Genomic DNA, 23,453 nt, shown 5'->3' on the forward strand with positions numbered 1-23,453 from the left:
TATGCACTGGAGCATGTGCATGTAGTTCAAATTTGAATTATGCACATAAAATGCCTAGAAAACCCAGTTAATGTATAAAAATGTCCAAACGAACCCTGAATAATTCCAATTTTTTTGACGACACACCTATAGTTGCATGTTCACTGCAGATAAAAGTTCTAGCAATTGAAACACCATCCATGGCCGCTGTGACCCCATTATGTTATTCAAATCAAGACGAAAAATCAAGTAGATCCCACACAGTTTATTATAACCAACGGTGTGAGATGCAGCACAAAATATCTTGGAGCACCGTTGGAGTATAGTATGCATACGGCTTACGCAAGAAGGTGTGATGGCTATAGTCCACAGCCCGCTCTGAATAAGGGACCGTGTCTGATGACACTTTGCGCGCCAGTTTTTTGGCTGAAGCGATTCCAAATTTTCGGTTTCCGCGGAAATATCTACCTCCCCGCCACCCCCCCTTACCAAAAGCCACATTTCCCCTGTTTCTACCTTCCTTTCCAAGTTGAAACCTTCACTCCTTGCTTGCAGCGCCGCCACCTCCTCGCCGGTGACCCTCCTTCATGCTGCTCGGCCTCGCCTATCTAGGCAGGTAATCCACACCCGACCCCATCCTCCTCCTCCTTCCACATCCCACATGCCCCGACCGCCGGCGCGAGCGCAACACCTTCCACCCAAATCACCGACCCCTCCACCAAATAAGCGCCGGCCTAAGCCATGGTGCATGTAGTATAGCCAAGACCTCAAGGAGCATTTGGCAGAGGATAAGAAAATCGCGGCCGCACGCGCGGATATGGTCGCGATGGCTGTCATTCGTGCCGCCCCCCAGATCTTGAAGGAGCACCTTGCCATTTGCTAGCTACACCAGTTAAGCATGCTCGGTTTACCCGTTGCGTGTGCTGCTCCTGCCTTTCTTTCACAAATTCTAGTGAATTGTGCTATCTAATTTTTCCATGCAATCTGTTGCTCTAGTGTATATGTTCTATATGTCGTGCAGTGTGGTGCTCACTTATTAACTATTTTGTTAATTAGTTGTCGTCTTTAGTTAACTGTTTGGTTCAATTCTGCAAATGTGATGTTCAATTCTTCACGCTGCAATTTTGTATTGTCTTCCACGTGAGAAATAAATCGAATTTATCTTTACAAAATACATGAGAAACGAATACAATTTCTATATTTCTAAGTTGTCAAGCATGCTTGGTTTGGTTATACATTGTGCAATGTGGTGCTCAGTTAACGTTTGGTTCATTTGTGTTGTGGTGTTTAGTTAACTGTTTGGTTCAATTCTGCAATGCGATGTTCAATAGTTGTGGGTGCATTCTGTTATTGTATACCATGTGAGGAATAAATTGAATTTGGCTATAGTAAATACATGAGAAACAAATACAATTGCTACAATTGGCTGTAGTTAACTGTTTGGTTAACTGTCTGATCTTCTATTAGGAGTATGTTATATTGTGCAACGTGGTGCTCAATTAATGTTGGTTCATTTGTTGTGGTGTTTAGTTAACTGCTTGGTTCAGTTCTGCAATGCGATGTCCAATTGTCGTGGGTAGAATTTTGTATTGTTGTGCATGTGAGGAATAAATCAAATTTGGATGCACTTAATACATGAGAAACATATGCAAGTGCTATATTTCCTAGTTCTTAATCATGCTTGGTTTGGATAAATGGGTTTTCCGTGTGGCTTGAATTAATTTGATGAATCTGCAATGTGCTTATTTTTCATCAACATATTTTACTGATAGCATGCGAACCCTTACTTAACCTGATGACTAACTACCTTATATGTGTTGTAGGGAAACAATGGGAAGCACTGAGGTTTACAATCGAGGTTAGCACGTGCATGGTCCGTTGTCTAATAGCACATTATTGTGCAATTGCAGGAACCATTCTAATATTTATGTTTTTAACAATTTGGTCTTGCACATGTAGGTCATGCTGTCAGAGGTTTTGACCCACTGTTCGACCCTTTTTGCATATGGGGAAATGAGTTGTCCATGAATATCGGTCAAGTCAAGAAACTCACAAAGATTGTTAGGATAAAGAAATTAGCGACAAAAAACAACAAGATCTTTGTCTGCATAATGAAGAAGACATCCGTTCACTATAGGATGGTACTAACTATTACACCTTGCCTTCTTTATTCCTTTGCCCCATTTCCAATATAGAGAATATTTTTATCCACATCCTTGTTTTCAGGCCTTTCCAAAGCAGTTCACTGATGATTACCTCTCAAACCACATGTATGGTCAGGAGGCGAGGAAGGTATTCATACAACACCCACGGTTCAATATTGAAGTGTTTCTGAAGAGGATGAAGGATGGATGGTCAATTATCCACAGGCACTAGCCTAAAGTTACAAAGACCTTCAACATCAATGAAGGCTCAATATTCGCCTTCTGCTTTAGCAGTTTTCCAGATGAGATACATCTGTCTATGTACCGTCTATGATGCTAATTTCGAAAGGTTATAGATGTTGCATGTGAAACTTGGTCCTGGTGTAGTTGTGTAATGGGGTAGCTGAGTGCTGAAGCTATATGATGTTCTACTCTAATGTATTTCAATTATGAAAATGAAATATATTGTGTGCTTAATATGAAATGTCAATTAGATTAATAAATGGATTATGAATAATCGGATAATTAGCCTGCTAATTGGGTTTTGCTATTGCAAATGGTTGTTGAAAAAATACCACGGGCGATGACCTTAGGCAATGCACATAGTTTCTAGGAATAAACCATGTTGGATCAATGAACAATCACACACGACTTTCTCTTGAAAACTGTTCGCGTTAGGCTAACATGTGCAAACGTTTACCACATAAAAACTGTGTGTGATGGAGAGCCTTTGCCACACAGTTTCTTCTACGGACTGTGTGTGATACATTCAATAACGCAAACGATTTAACGGGAAAAATTGTGTGTGATGTACCTATGAGCGGAAACATTTTCCTTGGAGCGACTGTGTGGGATGTACATATGAATGGAAACGTTTGGCGGGGACTGACTGTGTGGGATGTACTTGCGATCGGAAACAATTTCTCCATATAATTGTATTTTTTAGCTCTACTATACGTATTTCCGTATTTGAGCGCTCGTCGGACGCACATGACCTCATTTTGCCGAGCGTGTGTGCCTGGAGGGCATATCCCCGACGGTTTCTGGGTTGTGTGGGAAGGACCCCCTATCTCCCACACTCACTTGGCGACGGTTCCAAATACCATTGCGGAAAGGGGTTTAAACCGTTTGTTTAGCAGCTTGCTGTACTAGTGCCTCATGGTCCTCGAGATGAGATTCCAACTCCTCGATGTATTTCTTGCCCTCAATGGCAATGGACATAATTTCCATGAAGTTGGAATGAGCAATTTTATTTTTATGAAGAGCTTTAAAAAATCATTTCCCCCTTAGTTTTTAAGGAGGCAACATTATCATTCTCTTCATCATCATCAACATCATCATCATTCTTATCATCATCAATATCATCACAAGATATATTGGGATTCAAAGTGGGAGATACCTTTGAAGCCTTAGCCATAAGGCAAAACGCAATAGATGATGATGTAGGATCCCTTGAAGCACCATTCAAGACCACATCTTATTCCATGGGGTGTTGGGTTTCCTCTACATTGTTAGAACAACAATTCAAGGAAATAGATGAATTTTTATCATGGCAACAAGACATAACAAGCATATCATCATGAGAGTTAGTCAAGAAATTTCTACACGATACACAAGAACTATTAACACAAGGATGTGAAACATTTGGAGTGCTTGAAGTGTTAAAGTCCAAAGATGAAGCATTGCGATAAGGAAGTGATGAAGGATCATCAACAATAAGCCCACTATCATCATTGCAATGAACACCACTACCCACCATATCATTACCTTGTGGAAAACCACATGTAGGTGAAGTATAAGAAGTTGAGAAGGCAACACGACCGGAGGTGGAGGGAGAACAATCATCCCCACAAATCTTGGACACAACATATTTATCTTGAGGCTTTGTCCACAACTCATGAGCATCCTGGAATGGCATGAGTTGAAAAATCACTACATTGATCAAAGCATCGAAAAGAAAATTAGAAGCTTGAGCATTGAGATAAGAGTTTTTCTCACCCTCTAAAGATAATCTTTGGGGATCATTTGGAGGAGAAAAACCCATATCTACAATTCGCTCTAAATTTGGGTCCATGACCCTAAAGAGTTTAAGCATGTGAATTACCCAACTATCAAAATTTGTGCCATCGAAACTAAGAGTGTCAGAGAATACTAATCCCCTAGTCGACATCTTTACTCTTTAGGCGGTTAAGCCTATCAAAGAGAGACGAGGCTCTGATACCAATTGAAAGATCGTGGATCTCACCTAGAGGGGGTGAATAGGCGCTTTAAAATAATTACGGTTTAGGCTTGAACAAATGCGGAATAAACCTAGTAGTTAATTTGTGAAGCACAAAACCTACAACAACTAGGCTCACCTATGTGCACCAACAACTTACGCTAACCAAGATAAACTACTAGGTGATACCAAGATATATGACAAGAAACAATATGGCTATCACAAAGTAAAATGCATAAGTAAAGGGCTCGGGTAAGAGATAACCGAGGCATGCGGAGACGATGATGTATCTCGAAGTTCACACCCTTGCAGATGCTAATCTCCATTTGAAGCGGTGTGGAGGCACAATGCTCCCCAAGAAGCCACTAGGGGCACCGTAATATCCTCACGCCCCCGCACAATGCAAGATGTCGTGATTCCACTAAGGGACCCTTGAGGGCGGTCACCGAACCCGTACAAATGGCAACCCTTGGGGGCGGTCACTGGTACCCGTCAAATTGCTCGGGGCGATCTCCACAACCTAATTGGAGACCCCGACACTTGCCCGGAGCTTTACACCATAATGATTAAGCTCCAAACACCACCAACCGTCTAGGGCACCCAAGAGGAACAAGCTTAAGGGTACCAAGCACCCAAGAGTAATAAGCTTCTCAACTTGTAACTTCCACGTGTCACCGTGGAGAACTCAAACTGATGCACCAAATGCAATGGCAAGGGCACACAGAGTGCCCAAGTCCTTCTCTCCCAAATCCCACCAAAGCAACTAATGCTAGGGAGGAAAATGAGAGGAAGAACAAGAAGGAGAACACCAAGAACTCTAAGATCTAGATCCAAGGGGTTCCCCTCACATAGAGGAGAAAGTGATTGGTGGAAATGTGGATCTATACCTCCTCTCTCTTTTCCCACAAAAACTAGCAAGAATCCATGGAGGAATTGAGAGATAGCAAGCTCGAAGAAAGCCAACAATGGGGGAAGAACACGAGCTCAAACGATATGGTTCATTGGGGAAGAAGACCCCCTTTTATAGGTGGGGAAAAATCCAACCGTTATGCTCACAGCCCGCACAGAGCGTTATTACCGCTCATCCTCACGGTACTACCGCTAGGGGTAGCGATACTACTGCTTGCCAGCGGTACTAAGAAAATACATCAGTGCCTACCACCACTGGACTTGAGACGAGTTTTTGGTTCGGGCAAAATTAGCTGCGGTAGTAAAAAAATACATCCCCTCCAAGCGGTAGTACCGCTGCAGCCTTTTTAAGGATACCAAAACTGACACAATTTCTGCAAACGGACTCCGAATTCAACGAAACCAAGTTTGTTGGAAAGCTAGCGGCAAGGGATAACACAACTTGATAGAAATAACAATAAGAAGGAAATTAGAAAAGGCCAATAAGAAAAAGGTGAGAACACTTCCTCGAATAAGACCAGTAAAACCTCCAACACCGAAAACGCAATAGAAGAAGCATGTGAACTCTGTTTTCTATGAACTCAAGCTTGTCAAGAAGATGACCATAAGCTCTGAATCTCACAAGGAGAAAACCAAACAAGAACCAAGAAAGATGATGCAAGCATGCAATGGTTTGAGCTCTCTACGAATGATACGATCAAGCTACTCACTTGAGAGCCCCCCTTGATAGTACGACAATCGATCCTATAACCCGGTCTCCAAACTACCACCATGAGACCGGTAAAATAGAGAACCTATCAAGGACAAACCTTTGCCTTGCACAAAGTCCACTTGAGCTAGATGTAGATGATCTTGACTTTCTCAAGTAGGACCATCTTTCTTGATTGCGTTGGCTCGGTGAAGACTAGTAGATTGCTCCCCCATACTCCACTATGGGTGAGCCACTCTTCGACACATCTTCACAAGTCCATTGTCACCATAATGGATGGTAATCTTCAAGCACTTGATCTCTTCATGATGCATCACTTGAATGTGCACACCACAACCTAACCCCACAAAGAACTCTCACGAAGACCATGGGTTAGTACACAAAGCGTAATTGACAATGCTTACCATACCATGGGATCACTTGATCCCTCTCGGTACATCTTATATGCTTTGTGAGTTGATCAACTTGATTCACTCTTGACTTAGTCTTGATCAACCTTGAACCTTTCCAACTCTCTTCATTTGGATGATGCCTTGAAGGTAAGCATGAATGATCACACAATCTTCTTCATACATACTTGCAATAAGCTCAACTCTCACATGAACGATCTTTGGATAATTCCTTAATATATAGCACCTTGGTCAACACATAAACTCCTTGAAACCAACACATGGACTTCAAGAAATGCCTATGGAGAAATCCTTCAAATATAACTCAATGCAACCATTAGTCCATAGAGAATGTCATCAATTACCAAAACAACAAATGGGGCACCACATGTCCTTTCAATGGTATCATGCCAGTGACGATGGAGATCATGACGGTACTTTGGAGATGGAGATCAAAGGCACAAGATGATAATGGCCATATCATGTCACATATTTTGATTGCATGTGATGTTTATCTTCTATGCATCTTATTTTTCTTAGTACGACGACAACATTATGAGATGATCCCTTACTAAAATTTCAAAGTATAAGTGTTCTCCCTGAGTATGCACCGTTGCGACAGTTCGTCGTGCCGAGACACCATGTGATGATCGGGTGTGATAAGCTCTACATTCACATACAACGGGTGCAAGCCAGTTTTGCATGTGCAGAATACTGGGGTTAAACTTGACGAGCCTAGCATATGCAGATATGGCCTCAGAACACTAGAGACCGAAAGGTCGAACGTGAATCATATAGTAGATATGATCAACATACAGATGTTCACCATTGAAGACTACTCCATCTCACGTGATGATCGGACATGGTTTAGTTGATATGGATCACGTGATCATTTAGATGACTCGAGGGATGTCTATCTAAGTGGGAGTTCTTAAGTAATATGATTAATTGAACTTAACTTATCATGAACTTAGTCCTAATAGTTTTTGCATATCTATGTTGTAGATCAATAGCTCGCATTGTAGCTCCCCTTTGTTTTTGATATGTTCCTAGAGAAAACTAAGTTGAAAGATGATAGTAGCAATAATGCGGACTGGGTCCGTGATCTGAGGATTATCCTCATTGCTGCACATAAGAATTATGTCCTTGATGCACCGCTAGGTGACAGACCTATTGCAGGAGTAGATGCAGACATTATGAATGTTTGGCAAGCTCGGTATGATGACTACTTCATAGTTTAGTGCACCATGCTTTACGGCTTAGAACAGTGACTTCAAAAACGTTTTGAATGCCACAAAGCATATAAGATATTCCAAGAGCTGAAATTGGTATTTCAGACTCGATCATGCCCGAGTGGAGAGGTATGAGACCTCTGACAAGTACTTTGCCTACAAGATGGAGGAGAATAGCTCAACCAGTGAGCATGTGCTTAGAATGTCTGAGTACTACAATCGCTTGAAACAAGTGGGAGTTAATCTTCCAAGATAGTGATTGACAGAGTTCTCTAGTCACTATCACCAAGTTACTGGAACTTCATGATGAACTATAATATGCAAGGGATGGAAAAGACAAGTCCCGAGCTCTTCGCAATGCTAAAGGATGCGGAGGTATAGATAAAAAAAGGAGCATCAAGTGTTGATGGTTAATAAGACCACTAGTTTCAAGAAAAAGGGCAAAGGAAAGAAGGGGAACTTCAAGAAGAATAGCAAGCAAGTTGCTACTCCTGGGAAGAAGCCCAAGTTTGGACCTAAGCCTGAAACTGAGTGCTTCTACTGCAAAGGGACTGGTCATTGGAAGCGGAACTACCCCAAATACTTGGCGGATAAGAAGGATGGCAAAGTGAACAAAAGTATATGTGATATACATGTTATTGATGTGTACTTTACTAGTGTTCATAGTAGCCCCTGTGTCGTGGAATTGTCACGACAGATATCATAGTGTGAGGACTTAGTCGTGAGGCCAACGCATCTATGTGATAGCTTGAGAGGGGTTGATCGGGATGAGAGACGCAACACACAAGACAAGGGTTTAGACAGCTTCGGGCCCCGGGAAACATCATCCGGTAATAGCCCTACATGTTGTTTGTGGCTAGGTCTCATTATGCTCATGAGGGAGACGCCGTAAATCCGACTCTCCTCTCTTTGTGTCTAGCCTTAATGATTCTTTTTCTGTCCCTCTTGGGGTGCCCTGCCCCTCCTTATATATGTTGAAGGGCCGGGTTACATGATTAGTCCTATTAGGATTAGGATTACTCTATTACAAGTGGAGTCCTAGTCTTGTTTCCTTTATAGGAGAATATTCCTTATGCCTTTCTTCTTAAGCCAGCCCATCATAACGTGAGCTGGCCTTCTGGGCCTTGGGCTTTGTCATCCATCTGAAACACCCGCCAGGTCACCAATGAGTCTTCAGGCTCGTGAGTCGTCACACCAGTGAACCGCCAGACATGTGAGTCACCAATCCTCTGGCGGGTTCCCAATGAAATGCCAAGTCCGGTCGGGTCATATATCCGACCGAGTCATACCGCGGGGTATATCCCCGACACCCTGGGTATTTGATACTGGTTCAGTTGCTATGATTAGTAACTTGAAACATGAGTTACAAAATGAACAGAGACTAGTTGAGGGCGAGGTGTGTGTGTTGGAAGTGATTCCAAGGTTGATAAAGATCACCATCGCACACTCCCTTTACCTTCGGGATTAGTGTTGAACCTAAAATAAATGTTATTTGATGTTTGCGTTGAGCATAATATGATTGGATCATGTTTATTGCAATATGGTTATTCATTTAAGTCAAAGAATAATTGTTATTCTGTTTACATGAATAAAATCTTTTGTGGTCATACACCCAAGGTGAATGGTTTATTGAATCTCAATCGTAGTGATACACATATTCATACTATTGATGCCAAACGATGCAAAGTTGATAATGATAGTGCAATATACTAGTGGCACATCCGTTTAAGTCATATTGGTGTAAAGCACGTGAAGAAACTCCATGCGGATGGACTTTTGGAATCACTTGATTATGAATCATTTGATGCTTGCAAACCATGCCTCATGGGCAAGATGACTAAGACTTCGTTCTCCGGAACATTGGAGCGAGCCACTAACTTATTGGAAATAATACATACCGATGTATGCGATCCGATGAGTGTTGAAGCTCGCAGCGGGTATTGTTATTTCCTGACCTTCACAGATGATTTTAGCAGATATGGGTATATCTACTTGATGAAACACAAGTCTGAAACATTTGAAACGTTCAAAGAGTTTCAGAGTGAAGTTGAGAATCATCGTAACAAGAAAATAAAGTTTCTACGATCTGATCGCGGAGGCGAATATTTGAGTTACGAGTTTGGTCTTCATTTAATACAATGTGGAATAGTTTCACAACTCACGCCACCTGGAACACCACAACGTAATGGTGTGTCCGAACATCGTAACCACACTTTATTAGATATGGTGCGATCTATGATGTCTCTTACCAATTTACCACTATAGTTTTGGGGTTATGCATTAGAGATAGTTGCATTCATGTTAAATAAGGCACCATCTAAATCCATTGAGACGACACGTATGAACTGTGGTTTGGCAAGAAACCTAAGCTGTCGTTCTTAAAGTTTGGGGCTGCGATGCTTATGTGAAAAAACTTCAACCTAATAAGCTCGAACCCAAATTGGAGAAATGCCTCTTCATAGGATACCCAAAGGAAACTGTTGGGTACACCTTCTATCACAGATCCGAAGGCAAGATATTCGTTGCTAAGAATGGATCCTTTCTAGAGAAGGAGTTTCTCTCGAAAGAATTGAGTGGGAGGAAAGTAGAACTTGATGAGGTAATTGTACCTTCTCCCGAATTGGAAAGTAGTTCATCACAGAAATCAATTCTAGTGATTCCTACACCAATTAGTGAGGAAGCTAATGATGATGATCATGAAACTTCAAATCAAGTTACTACCGAACCTCATAGGTCAACCAGAGTACGGTCCGCACCAAAGTGGTACAGTAATCCTGTTCTGGAAGTCATGTTACTAGACCATGACGAACCTACGAACTATGAGGAAGTGATGATGAGCCCAGATTCCGCAAAATGGCTTGAGGCCATGAAATCTGAGATGGGATCCATGTATGAGAACAAAGTATGGACTTTGGTTGACTTGCCCGATGATCGGCAAGCCATTAAGAATAAATGGATCTTCAAGAGGAAGATGTATGATGATGGTAGTGTTATCTACAAAGCTCGAATTGTCGCAAAAGGGTTTTTGACAAGTTCAAAGTGTTGACTACAGTGAGATTTTCTCACTCGTAGCGATGCTTAAGTTTATCCGAATCATGTTAGCAATTGCCGCATTTTATGATTATGAAATTTGGCAAATGGATGCAAAACTGCATTCCTTAATGGATTTCTTATAGAATAGTTGCATATGATGCAACCATAAGGTTTTGTCGATCCTAAAGGTGCTAACAAAGTTTGCAAGCTCCAGCGATCCATTTATGGACTGGTGCAGGCCTCTTGGAGTTGGAATATACGCTTTGATAGTGTGATCAGAGCATATAGTTTTATACAGACTTTTGGAGAAGCTTGTATTTATAAGAAAGTGAGTGGGAACACTACAGCCTTTCTGATAAGTATATGTGAATGACATATTGTTGATCGGAAATGATGTAGAATTTTCTGGAAAGCATAAAGGAGTTTTTGAAGGAGTTTTCAAAGAAAGACCTCGGTGAAGCTGCTTACATATTGAGCATCAAGATCTATAAAGATAGATCAAGACACTTAATAAGATTTTTCAATGAGAACATACATTGACAAGATTTTGAAGTAGTTCAAAATGGAACAGTCAAAGAAAGAGTTCTTGCCTGTGTTGCAAGGTGTGAAGTTGAGTAAGACTCAAAACCCGACCATGGCAGAAAATAGAAAGAAAATGAAATTCATTCCCTATGCCTCAGTCATAGGTTCTATAAAGTATGCTATGATGTGTACCAAACCTATTGTGTACCTCACCATGAGCTTGGCAAGAGGGTACAATAGTGATCCAGGAGTGGATCACTAGACAGCGGTCAAAAATTATCCTTAGTTACCTAAGAGGACTAAGGAAATGTTTCTCGGTTATGGAGTTGATAAAGAGTTTGTCGTAAAAGAGTTACGTCGATGCAATCTTTAACACTAATCCAGATGACTCAGAATCTCAATCTAGATACATATTGAAAGTGAGAACAGTTAGCTAGAGTATCTCAATGCAGAGCATTGTAGACATAAAAATTTGCGAAATACATAGGGATCTGAATGTGGCAGACCCATTGACTAAGCTTCTCTCACAAGCAAAACATGATCACACCTTAGTACTCTTTGGGTGTTAATCACATAGGCGGTGTGAACTAGATTATTGACTCTAGTAAACCCTTTGGGTGTTGGTCACATGGCGATGTGAACTATTGGTGTTAAATCACATGACGATGTGAACTAGATTATTGACTCTAGTGCAAGTGGGAGACTGAAGGAAATATGCCCTAGAGGCAATAATAAAGTTGTTATTTCTATTTCCTTATATCATGATACATGTTTATTATTCATGCTAGAATTGTTTAACCAGAAACTTAGTACATGTGTGAATACATAGACAAAACAGAGTGTCCCAAGTATGCCTCTACTTGACTAGCTCGTTAATCAAAGATGGTTAAGTTTCCTAACCATAGACATGTGTTGTCATTTGATGAATGGGATCACATCATTAGAGAATGATGTGATGGACAAGACCCATCCGTTAGCTTAGCATAATGGTTGTTAAGTTCTATTGCTATTGCTTTCTTCATGACTTATACATATTCCTCTGACTATGAGATTATGCAACTCCCGAATACCGGAGGAACACTTTGTGTGCTATCAAAACGTCACAACGTAATTGGTTGATTATAAAGATGCTCTACAGGTCTCTCCGATGGTGTTTGTTGAGTTGGCATAGATCAATATTAGGATTTTTCACTCCGAGTATCGGAGAGGTATCTCTGGGCCCTCTCAGTAATGCACATCACTATAAGCCTTGCAAGCAACGTGACTAATGAGTTAGTAATGAGATGATGCATTACGGAATGAGTAAAGAGACTTGCTGGTAACGAGATTGAACTAGGTATGATGATACCGACGATCGAATCTCGGGCAAGTAACATACCGTTGACAAAGGGAATGACGTATGTTGTTATATGGTTTGACCGATAAAGATCTTTGTAGAATATGTAGGAGCCAATATGAGTATCCAGGTTCCGCTATTGGTTATTGACCGGATATGTGTCTCAGTCATGTCTACATAGTTCTCAAACCCGTAGGGTTCGCACGCTTAACATTCGATGACGATTTGTATTATGAGTTATGTGATTTGATGACCGAAGTTTGTTCAGAGTCCCAGATGAGATCACAGACATGACGAGGAGTCTCGAAATGACCGAGAGGTAAATATTCATATATTGGAAGGCTATATTCGGACATCGGAAAGGTTCCGAGTGATTCAGGTATTTTTCGGAGTACCGGGAAGTTACAGGAATTCACTGGGAGAAGTAATGGGCCTTATTGGGCCATACGGGAAAAGAGGAGGCAGGCCAAAGGGAGATGGCGCCCCCCATGGGTCCGAATTGGACTAGGGGAAGGGGGCGGCGCCCCCTTGCCTTTTCCTGTTCCCTCTCTCTCCCTCTTTCCTTCTCTCCTACTCTGAAAAGGAAACGAATTCCTACTAGGACTTGGAAGTCCTAGTAGGACTCCATACGCTTGGCGCGCCCCTAGGGGGCCGGACTCTCTCCCTTCCTCCTTTATATACGTGGGCAGGGGGCACCCCAAAGGCACACCAAGTCTTCTCTTAGCCGTGTGCGGTGCCCCCTCCACAGTTACACACCTTGGTCATATCGTCGTAGTGCTTAGGCGAAGCCCTGCGCTGATAACTTCATCATCACCATCGCCACACCGTCGTGCTGATGAAACTCTCTCTCGTCCTTAACTGGGTCAAGAGCTTGAGGGATGTCATCGTGCTGAACGTGTGCTGAACACGGAGGTGCCGTACATTCGGTGCTTGGATCAGTTGAGTCGCGAAGACGTTCAACTACATCAACCGCGTTACTAAACGCTTCCGCTTTCGGTCTACGAGGGTATGTGGACACACTCTCCCCTCTCGTTGCTATGCATCACCTAGATAGATCTTGCGTGATCGTAAGATTTTTTTTGAAATACTGTGTTCCTCAACAGCTTCCTGCGGTACTTCCGCTCCGGCGTCCCTCTGTACCGTTGTTCCTTTGTACCATGTGATCGTAAGCGGTAGTACCACTCATGGATGGATGGTAGTACAGCTCCGGTGGCACTACCGCTCCAGCACTTCACGTGGTCACTCTGCTACTTCTAGAACTATTGCTTTAAGCGGTAGTATCGCTCCTAGGAGCGGTAATTTCGGTTTACTACGGACTATGGCATAACGGTTGGGTTTGTCCCCACCTATAAAAGGGGGTCTTCTTCCCCAATGGATTTTATCCTTCGAGCTCGTGTTTTTCCTTCATTGTTGACCCTCTTTGAGCTTGCTATATCTCAATCCCTCGAATGATTCTTGCTAGTTTTTTCGGGTAAAGAGAGAAGAGATCTACATCCACATTTACACCAATCAATCTCTCTTCTATGTGAAGGGAACCCCTTGGATCTAGATCTTGTAGTTCTTTGTGTTCCTTTTCTTGTTCTTCCTCTCATATTCCTCCATAGCTTTCGTTGCTTTGGTGGGATTTGAGAGTGATGGACTTCGGGCACTCCATGTACCCTTGCCATTGCATTTGGTGCATAGATTTGAGTTCTCCATGGCGATATGTGGAAGTGAAAGTTGAGTAGCTTATTACTCTTGGGTGCTTGGTACCCTAGAGCTTGTTCCTCTTGGATGCTTGGGCGTCCTAGACGGTTGGTGGTGTCACGGAGCTCTATCATTGTGGTGGAAAGCTCTGGGCAAGCATCGGGGTCTCCAACTAAGTTTTGGAGATTGCATCGAGCAATTTGTACGGGTTCCGGTGACCATCTCAAGGGTTTTCAATTGTACAGGTTCGGTGACCGCCCCCAAGGGTCACCATTTGTACGGGTTCGGTGACCGTCCTCAAGGTCCCCTTAGTGGAATCACGACATCTTGCATTATGCGAGGGCGCGAGGAGATTATGGTGGCCCTAGTGGCATTTTTGGGAGCATTGTGCCTTCACACCGCTCCAAAGGAGATTAGCATCCGCAAGGGGTGTGAACTTCGTGATACACCGTCTTCTCCGCGTGCCTCGGTTATCTCTTACACGAGTCCTTTACTTATGCACTTTACTTTGTGATAGTCATAGTGTTTCATGTGATATATCTTGCTATCACTTAGTTGTTTATCTTTTTTAGCATATAAGTTGTTGGTGCATATAGATGAGCCTAGTTGAGTAAGATTTTGTGCTTGACAAATTATATGCTAGTTTTATTCCACATTTGTTCAATCCTAAACCGTAGTTATTCTAAAGCGCTTATTCACCCCGTGTAGGCGACATGACGATGTGAACTATTGGTGTTAAATCACATGACGAGGTGGGAGAGAATATCAGTTTACTGAAAATGACAGCCTGTTTGCTACAACGCTCTCACTAGGTTAAGTACCCCACGTCCCCTCTGGCTCACTCCGGCCACACACACACTTACAGCTGTCACACACACGCACTCACGCTTGGCACAGCCAACTGGCAGTCACGCGGTGGTGCCTTGCACTGCTGCGGTGACATTCTCCCCTCCTTGAGAACGCCCTTCTTCTTCTGTTGCGTCGTCTTCCCAGATGCTTGCGTGCGGGTATCGTCGGTGGAGCACGTCGTAATCTTCCCAGGTGATCGTCGGAGGAACTATGTCCCAGGCTATTTGTAGTTGAACCACGGGTGTGCTGCCTTTCTTCATCATTCTGCGATCAAGTATCTCCACTGGTATTGTCTCCTGAGTGGACAGATCCGTAGTGACCGGAAGTTCAGAGAACACCGGACTGTAGTTGGGGGTGAAAGGCTTCAACTGCGAGACGTGAAACACCGGATGGATTTTACTGTCAGTAGGGAGGTCCAGTTTGTATGATGCGGGTCCAATTCTGGCGATGACAGGAAAATGGGCCAAAGAACTTGAACGCCAGCTCTGGGCAGGGGCGGCTCGCCACAGACTTCTGAACATATGGTTGCAGTTTCAGAAGAACCTGCTCCCCGACCTGAAACGCCCGCTCTGTTCGATTCAGATCCGTGAACTTCTTGTGCTTGACTTGTGCGCGTGCCAGATGTGCACGCAAGTTTTCCTGATGCAAAGACCAGTCCCACTGCTCCCCGTCCGGCAAGGCTGGTTGGGATGCCGGCCAGGTGGCCATGCTCCCTTCGTTGGCTTCGACTCCGTACAGCGCTTTGAAGGGAGAGCAACCCAGTGAGGAATGAAAGGAGGAATTGTACCAGAATTTAGCCGCGGGAAGCCAACGGCGCCATTGCTTGGGGGTGTCGTGCACGACACAGCGCAAGTACATCTCCATGCACTGATTGACACGCTCGCTCTGGCCATCCGTCTGGGGGTGGTACGCTGTGGAGTAGAGGAGCTTGGTGCCCGCGCCGGCAAGTAGTTCGCGCCACAGCGCACTGGTGAAGATCTTGTCGCGGTCGCTGACGATGGACTTGGGAATGCCGTGGAGCTTGACAACGTTGTCCCAGAACACGCGGGCCACCTGTGTTGCCGTGAACGGGTGCCATGAGGGCACGAAGTGAGCGAACTTGGTGAAACGGTCAACCACCACCATGATTGTATCGTAGCCTTCTGACGTTGGCAGTCCCTCGACAAAATCCATGGTCAGCTCCTGCCAGGGTGCGGAGGGGATCGGCAGAGGTGCCAGTTTGCCCGCAGGCTTGTGAAGTTCATGCTTGGCTTGCTGGCAAACCTGGCACTGGCGCACGAACTCGTCGACATCTTGTTTCAGTCCTTTCCACTCAAACACCTTCTTGACTCGGTGGTAGGTGGCCATTGCTCCGGAGTGGCCTCCTACGGCGCTGTCATGCATCGCGCTGATGAGCTTTGTGCGCAGAGCGGTGTTTGCGTCGATCCACAGTCGCCCCTGACGCCGAATGAGGCCCAGCTCGTACTCGTCATCATCTAGGTTGTGCAGCGCAAGTTGTTGCAGTCGTTATTGCGCGTCTGGATCAGTGGTGTAGGAATTGGCCACTTCCTGGATCCACGCGGGCTGACACAGAGACAGGGCGTTGGCGCTGAAGGGGCTGCCCACGCGGGAGAGCGCGTCTGCAGCTCCATTGTCGATGTCGCGCTTATACTGAAATTTGAACTGCAGTCCAACCAGCTTTGACATGGCGCAGCGCTGGACGTCAGTCACCAGCTGCTGATCGCCGAGAGAGCACAAACTTTTGTGATCTGTGAGGATTGTGAACGGCCCGCGCTGAAGATAAGCACGCCACTTGTCCACCGCCATCATAACTACCAGGAACTCCTTCTCATATGTTGACAATTTCTGGTTCTTCACTCCCAACGCTTTGCTGTAGTAAGCGATGGGGTGGCCTTCTTGTACCAGCACTGCTCCAATGCCCATGTCGCAAGCGTCCGTCTCAATCATGAAGGGCTTGTTGAAGTCTGGGAGGGCGAGCACTGGCGTGGTTACCATCGCCTGCTTGAGTGTGTCGAAGGCGTGTTGCGCAGTCTCTGGCCACTCGAAACCCTTCTTGGTGAGCTGTAGTGTGAGGGGCTTTGCAATGATCCCATAGTGGGGCACAAACTTGCGATAGTAGCCAGTGAGCCCCAAGAATGCGCGCAACTCTGTTGCATTTGTTGGTGTAGGCCACTGAGCCATGGCTTTTGTCTTCTCTGCATTTGTTGCGACACCTTCCTTGGAGATGACGTGGCCGAGGTAATCGATGTGGTCTTGGGCAAAGGAACACTTCGACATCTTGGCATAGAGCTGGTGCTCGCGGAGCAGGCTCAGGACGAGCCGGAGATGCTCCAGGTGCTCTTCCCACGTCTCACTGAAAACCAGAATGTCGTCAAGAAAAATTATGACAAACTTACGGGTATACTTGGCGAAGATCGCGTTCATCAGGCATTGAAATGTTGCAGGCGCATTTGTCAGGCCGAACGGCATCACGCGGAACTGAAAATGCCCGTGGTGGGTTTTGAATGCAGTCTTGTGTTCGCCCTCTTCCCGCATTCGGATTTGGTGATACCCTGCCCGCAGATCGAGCTTGGAGAAGAAGGCAGCACCGGCTAGCTCGTCGAGGAGCTCATCCACGATCGGCAATGGAAACTTGTTCTTCACCGTGATGTCGTTCAGGCGCCAGTAGTCGACACAGAACCGCCATGTCCCATCCTTTTTCTTCACTAACAGCACGGGAGCAGCATATGGACTGACAGAGTGTGTGATCACGCCGACATCGAGCATTTCCTTCACTTGGCGCTCTATTTCATCTTTCTGCAGTGGCGAGTAACGGTAGGGTCGAGTGTTTGTAGGCTGAGCTCCTTCTTCCAGTGTGATTGCATGATCGTACTGCCTATGAGGGGGCAGACCAATAGGCGTGGTGAAGACATCAGCAAACTCCTCCAATAAGTCGCTGATCGGCGTCTGCGAAGGAACGCGTGACTTGGGTCTGGGGGGTTGCATTTCCACCATGGCCATAGCCCAGATGTCATTGCCTGCAATCAGCTTGCAAAGCTCGGTCGACTGAACGGCCGTGAGCGTTGGTGTTGTCTTGGGTCGAACACCTTGCAGGGTGACCAACTCGCCGTCGTGGAGGAAGGAGATGAACTTCTCTTGCCAATGACATGTCATTGGGCTGTTTTTCTCCAGCCAATCCATGCCTAGAATGCCGTCGTAGGCGCCGGTGTCGAGCTCGTACATCGGCGTTGAAAATGTATGGCCCTGCATCCACCACTTGAGCTCTGGGACTTGGCGCGAGCAGGTGAGGCGATCGTCGTTCCTCACACGCACGTCCAGGGTAGCGATCTCCTGGGTCTCGGCGCCGACACATTCGACGAAGGATTTGTTGACGAAGCTGTGTGTGCTTCTGGAGTCCAGCAGCAACAGCATCACCTGGTTGCCCACCAGGGCGCGGAGACGAATGGTGCTGGGCGCTTCCGAGCCGTCCAGCGCGTGCGCAGAGATGGTGCAGCACTCTGGAAGGGGAACGACATGCTCCGGAGCGTCGGGCAAGTCGAGAGCATGCACGGCGTCATCAGTGAGCACCTCGCGAAACGCGCTGACCTGGATCGTAAGCAGCCGCGCTTCCGGATTGCAGCGGTGCTCACGGCTATACCGGTCGCCACACTTGAAGCAGAGACCGTTGGCGCGGCGAAATTCTTTGAGCTGGCGCTTGCGCGCGTAGTCGTTGGGCTGTTGGCGCGGCACGGCGCCCGGGCGTGCTGGTGGCGCTTGTGGCGTTGGAGGTGGGCGGCCTTGGGGTTGTGATCGCGGCCGCGCTCGTGGCGTGATCAACTCATCTTCTTGGATGCGAGCAAGGATGGACGCGCGCGTGATGCTGGTGGGGGCTTGAAGACGCACCGCGGCGCGCAGTTCGTCCTTGAGGCCCAATAAGAACTGTGTGATGAAGAACTTTGGGGACAGCGACGGGTCGAGCGCCAGGAGGTGGTACATGCGGCTGTCGAACACCTGGCGGTACTCGCTGATGGTGCCGCTCTGCCGGAGTTGGAGAAGCTTGTGCATCTCCAGCTCGAACTCGTCAACGCCGAATTCCTCGATGATCGCTGCGCGGAATGCCTCCCAGCCCAGGCCACTGTGTGTTTGACGAAATGCCTGCAGCCAGTGAGCGGCCTAGCCCTCGATGTACAGTGTCGCCGTGGTCACCCAGCTCGACGGCGGTACGCGGTAGAGGTCGAAGTAGGCGCGACAGCGATCCAGCCAGAGGTACGGCGCCGTGCCGTCGAAGCACGGAAAATCGTCCTTGGGCGGCTTGATGTAGGTGTCGTGGTGTTGGTAGAGATGCGGCTCGCTCTGCTGTTGGTGCGGCGCCTGAAGCAGAGGCGGGCGCTGATCGAAGAGGCGTGGGGACGGTGGCGGTCCCTGCTGATGTTGGTGGACCGGTGGAGGGCGTAGAGGCGGCGGCGGGGGTGGAGGTGGGGATGGGTTGAGGACGGCGCCCGGTCCCGATCCGCGCGGCGACGGCGATTTCTCGAGTGCCTTGCGCGTCTCGTCGACGTCGGCCTGGGTGAGATCCACTTGCTTGGACAGCGCCCGCAGATCTTGTGCGACCTGCGCGTTGAAGGCGGCCTGAACCTCGAGTCACTTCTCGCTGTCGGCCTTCTGCTCATCGAGACGCGAGAGGACGGTCTCCATGAGCGCCTTGAGCGTGCTGGTGTTGTCGTCCATGGCGGACAGCATCTGTCTCGTCTGAACCGAGGGTTTGGACGGCGCCGTTGTTCCGCTCCGAGCCGATCCAACCCCGCAGGGGATTTTGGACGATTTGCCGGAGCAACTCGCACCCGCGGCGGTGGGTGTTACGGATCAAGGCCAAGAGATTGTGGAAGTAGCGGAGAAAAATTTCAGCAGGATTCGGTGGCTCTGATAACCAAATGTCACGCCCCGATCTAGATCAGGGAGGACCAGCGACGGTAGGTGAGGGAAAGGCGGATGAGGTTGGCTTGAGAAAGGGGCGAGCGAGAGAGAGACAGAGAGGTGGGAGAGAATATCAGTTTACTGAAAATGACAGCCTGTTTGCTACAATACTCTCGCTGGGTTAAGTACCCCACGTGGCCACGTCCCCTCTGGCTCACTCCGGCCACACACTTACAGCTGTCACACGCACGCACTCATGCTTGGCACAGACAACTGGCAGTCACGCGGTGGTGCCTTGCACTGCCGCGGTGACAGATGGAACCCTAGTGGTCGTCGTCTTCTTTTTCTCCTGCTTCGACCCCCGCCGACTCGGCTGGACGCTGGACGAGATCATCGTCGAGGTTTGTGGCTCTCTGCAGCAATTTACTGCTGTAGAATCTGCTTTTCGTTGCAAAAGGGGCAAACGGATTTATTCACAAGGTTAGCGGCCGCCCGCCGGTGCTATCACCGTGATTGTACTTGAACGGCAAGAACTCACCGCAACTTGGCTAATCCTTGTGCAGGTCCGCTCTACTCCACCCTCCACGTTCTTCCCGTGCAACGTAATGCAAGCTTCCCGAGGAATTTCCTTGTGGTAAGCTTAGCGCGACCATCTAGAGCCGAAGTGCAGGCTACCTGTTCGACCAAATGTCCCAGAAGAAAACCAAAGTCGACGCCGTCCTCGAAGGAGAGACGTATGGCGCCGGCACCGTAACCGCCCATGTTGACCGCCTCAGTGACCTCCCAGATGCGCTCCTCCACAAGGTCATGTCGTTCCTGCGGGCGTGGGAGGTGGCTCGCACCTGTGTGCTCTCGCGCTGCTGGCGCAACCTCTGGGCCTCTGCGCCCTGCCTCGACCTCCGGGTCTGTTGCAAAGCCCGTCACGGCCGGCTACCCATGCGACTCGCCAGGTTCGCCAACCACTTCTTGCTCCTTCGGGAGGTGTCTGCGCCGTTGGACACACTCCGGCTCCTGTCCAGCCCAACGTCGTCTGTTGATGATGATTCAGTGCTGTATAGCCCTAAATATGATGACGACGGGGGGATTACTGCTCTACGGATGTCGACATGTGGATCCGTGCTGCCATAAACCGCAGGGCACGGTTTATCCAGCTTAGTCATCATCCAAGGGATGATGCCTTCTCTGATCTTGAGCACGTGCCGTTCATCTCCTGCCACCTGAAACACCTGCACCTGTCTGGCACAATGTTGCGAGACAAGACACTAATGCAGCTCTCTTCTCAGTGTCCTTCTTTGGAAGTCCTGGAACTCAAGGAGTGCTTCCTGTATGCCCCCCAGATATCATCTGCCTCACTTATTAGTTTGACCATGGTTGAGTGCAGGATCATGGCTGACCTGTCCATCGCTGCTCCAAGCCTTGTATCACTGTGCTGTGTCATACCATACCACCGTGCTCCGTCGTTTGAAAACCTGGGGTCGCTGGCTACCGGCACCATCATGTTAAATGACTCTTTCTTGCATGATAAGTTTGAATACAAGTACAAAGATCGCGATGAAGATGCATTTGAATGTGATAGCGGCGACGACAGTGACTCTGATGATGACCACTGTGATAGTGATACTGATACCGACTTGAGAACTTCTGACATATTGGATGGTGCTAAAGTTTTAGGTGGCCAAAATGTTATCCGCAGCCTTTCAAATGCTACAAGTTTAGACCTGATAGCTGATGCCGGAGAGGTATGCCTATGAATCTGTTGCTGACATATCTCCTTCAGTAATCAATATGCCTATGTTTCCTATGAATCTGTTGCTAATATGGAACGGAGGGAGCAAGTGATATTTTTCAGCTAGTTGTTTCCATTGCCGAAAAAAGTCTGTACTTTACAAACCCTTTTTTTCCACTGGGTGTCCAATGTGCTATGTGCACATTTTGTACTGTTTTTGCACTCAGTGACTCAAGTAACAACAACTGGCTGCATATTAAAAAATCAAAATCACAATAAGTTATGGGTAACAGTTCTAGTGTTAAAAAAAGGGCAACCTGGTGCATGTAGCTCCCGCTTGCGCAGGGTCTAGGGAAGGGTCCGACCACTTTGGGTCTATAGTACGCAGCCTTTCCACGAAAATTGTAATAAAATTGTATAGTGTTATTGTAATAAAATTGTATAAGCAACGGGAATTGGAAATGAGTAACGGTCTAACGATAACATCATTTTACATAACTTAACCAGAAGTAAACATTCACTTCCACGAAAATTTCTAACTACTAGTAGATTCACTGTGTTACTATTCTTTTCTGTCAACTGAACAAATTCACTTTTTGTGCCAAAGTTGATTCTGAATAGGGAATTGGAAATATGCCAAATTTTTAGCAACCTGAAGGTGTTAACCCTTGGTGAATGGTGTATGGCTGCCGACTTCTATCCGTTAGTTTCATTCTTGCAGCATGCTCCAAATCTGGAGTCTCTTTTTCTTAAACTTAAAACGGTATGAGCTTTCTCATATACTGCTTTTATAGTGTGATCGATTAATTTGGACCTATTTCATGACATTTATTTTGTTCTATGAAAAGGATCATGAGGAAATAGAAGACAATATCAGACTGGAGGGTATATCATTTGCTTGCAAGAACCTTACAATGGTCAAGATAAAATGTCCCAAGGATGACGAAAGAGTTCCTGTGTTAACACAAATGTTCATGGCTAATGGCATACCCATCGAAAAGATAGATGTCTGTCACCGTCAGACTCGCAAAACTTGTGAGTTATTATTACCGTATCTTAATGTCATTGTATTTGCAATGCGAGTCTTACATCATTTACTAGCTTGGTTAAAAAATAAGGCCACAAAGGCTGTTGTATTTGCAATGCGGGTCTTAAGTCATTACTATTTTGGTTAAAAGATATGGCTACTTCTTTAATTTGGAGTTTGTTTTTGGAGCATGACCTGAATTTAGACATTGTAAACTTATTCGCTTCGTCAAATATCAACCAGGTCATCAATCCTTGGCCCTAAGGCGTGGATATGCTGCTTTGTAGGAACTGCAATTTCAGCGGTATCACCGGTATGATTTTACCTCTGATTACATAGCTTTTCGTTTACTGTAAGGTATACAAGTCCTATCTGGTAGTTGCAATCATCACTTTGTACTTAACATAGATTTGAGGGATTAGAAACTAGCTAATACATTTCAAAATAGTTGGCATCTTTGTCTGTGCACATTCTCCAACGTTAGCATCTTTGTCTGTGCATGTTTTCTAAAGTTATACTTTCACCTCTTTTTCCGTGCATGTTTCTGAATCTATAAATGACAAGGAAATGCAATCCTGCAAGAATAGCAAAACTGTTGTGACAAATCTAACAACACCATTTAAATATACCCAAACTGAACAACTAGAAATAATTTATTTATAAAGTATACTTAAATTTGACTAGCAAGATAAAGAATGCCAGGTAATTTACTTATAAAGTATACCCAAGCCATGCTTCCCTCGACAAAGGTCGCAGTGTGTTCTACTGGAATACTGCTGACAACAAGAAAAAGTATAGGAT

General features: G+C 46.0%; 1 protein-coding gene across 1 annotated transcript in view; it reads left to right on the forward strand.

The window, feature by feature from the left end:
- Nucleotides 1-20,106: 20,106 nt before the first annotated feature.
- The window catches only part of LOC123188180 (uncharacterized), a gene marked incomplete in the record, with an annotated part of 9,628 nt that continues 6,281 nt past the window's right edge, over nt 20,107-23,453 (forward strand). Inside the window, 5 exon segments of the mRNA XM_044600219.1 lie at nt 20,107-20,379; nt 20,463-21,638; nt 22,233-22,388; nt 22,474-22,660; nt 22,896-22,965. Coding sequence (XP_044456154.1) covers nt 21,006-21,638; nt 22,233-22,388; nt 22,474-22,660; nt 22,896-22,939 — 1,020 coding nt within the window.

Source organism: Triticum aestivum, chromosome 2A (genome assembly GCF_018294505.1).
Source record: "Triticum aestivum cultivar Chinese Spring chromosome 2A, IWGSC CS RefSeq v2.1, whole genome shotgun sequence".
NCBI lineage: Eukaryota > Viridiplantae > Streptophyta > Magnoliopsida > Poales > Poaceae > Triticum > Triticum aestivum.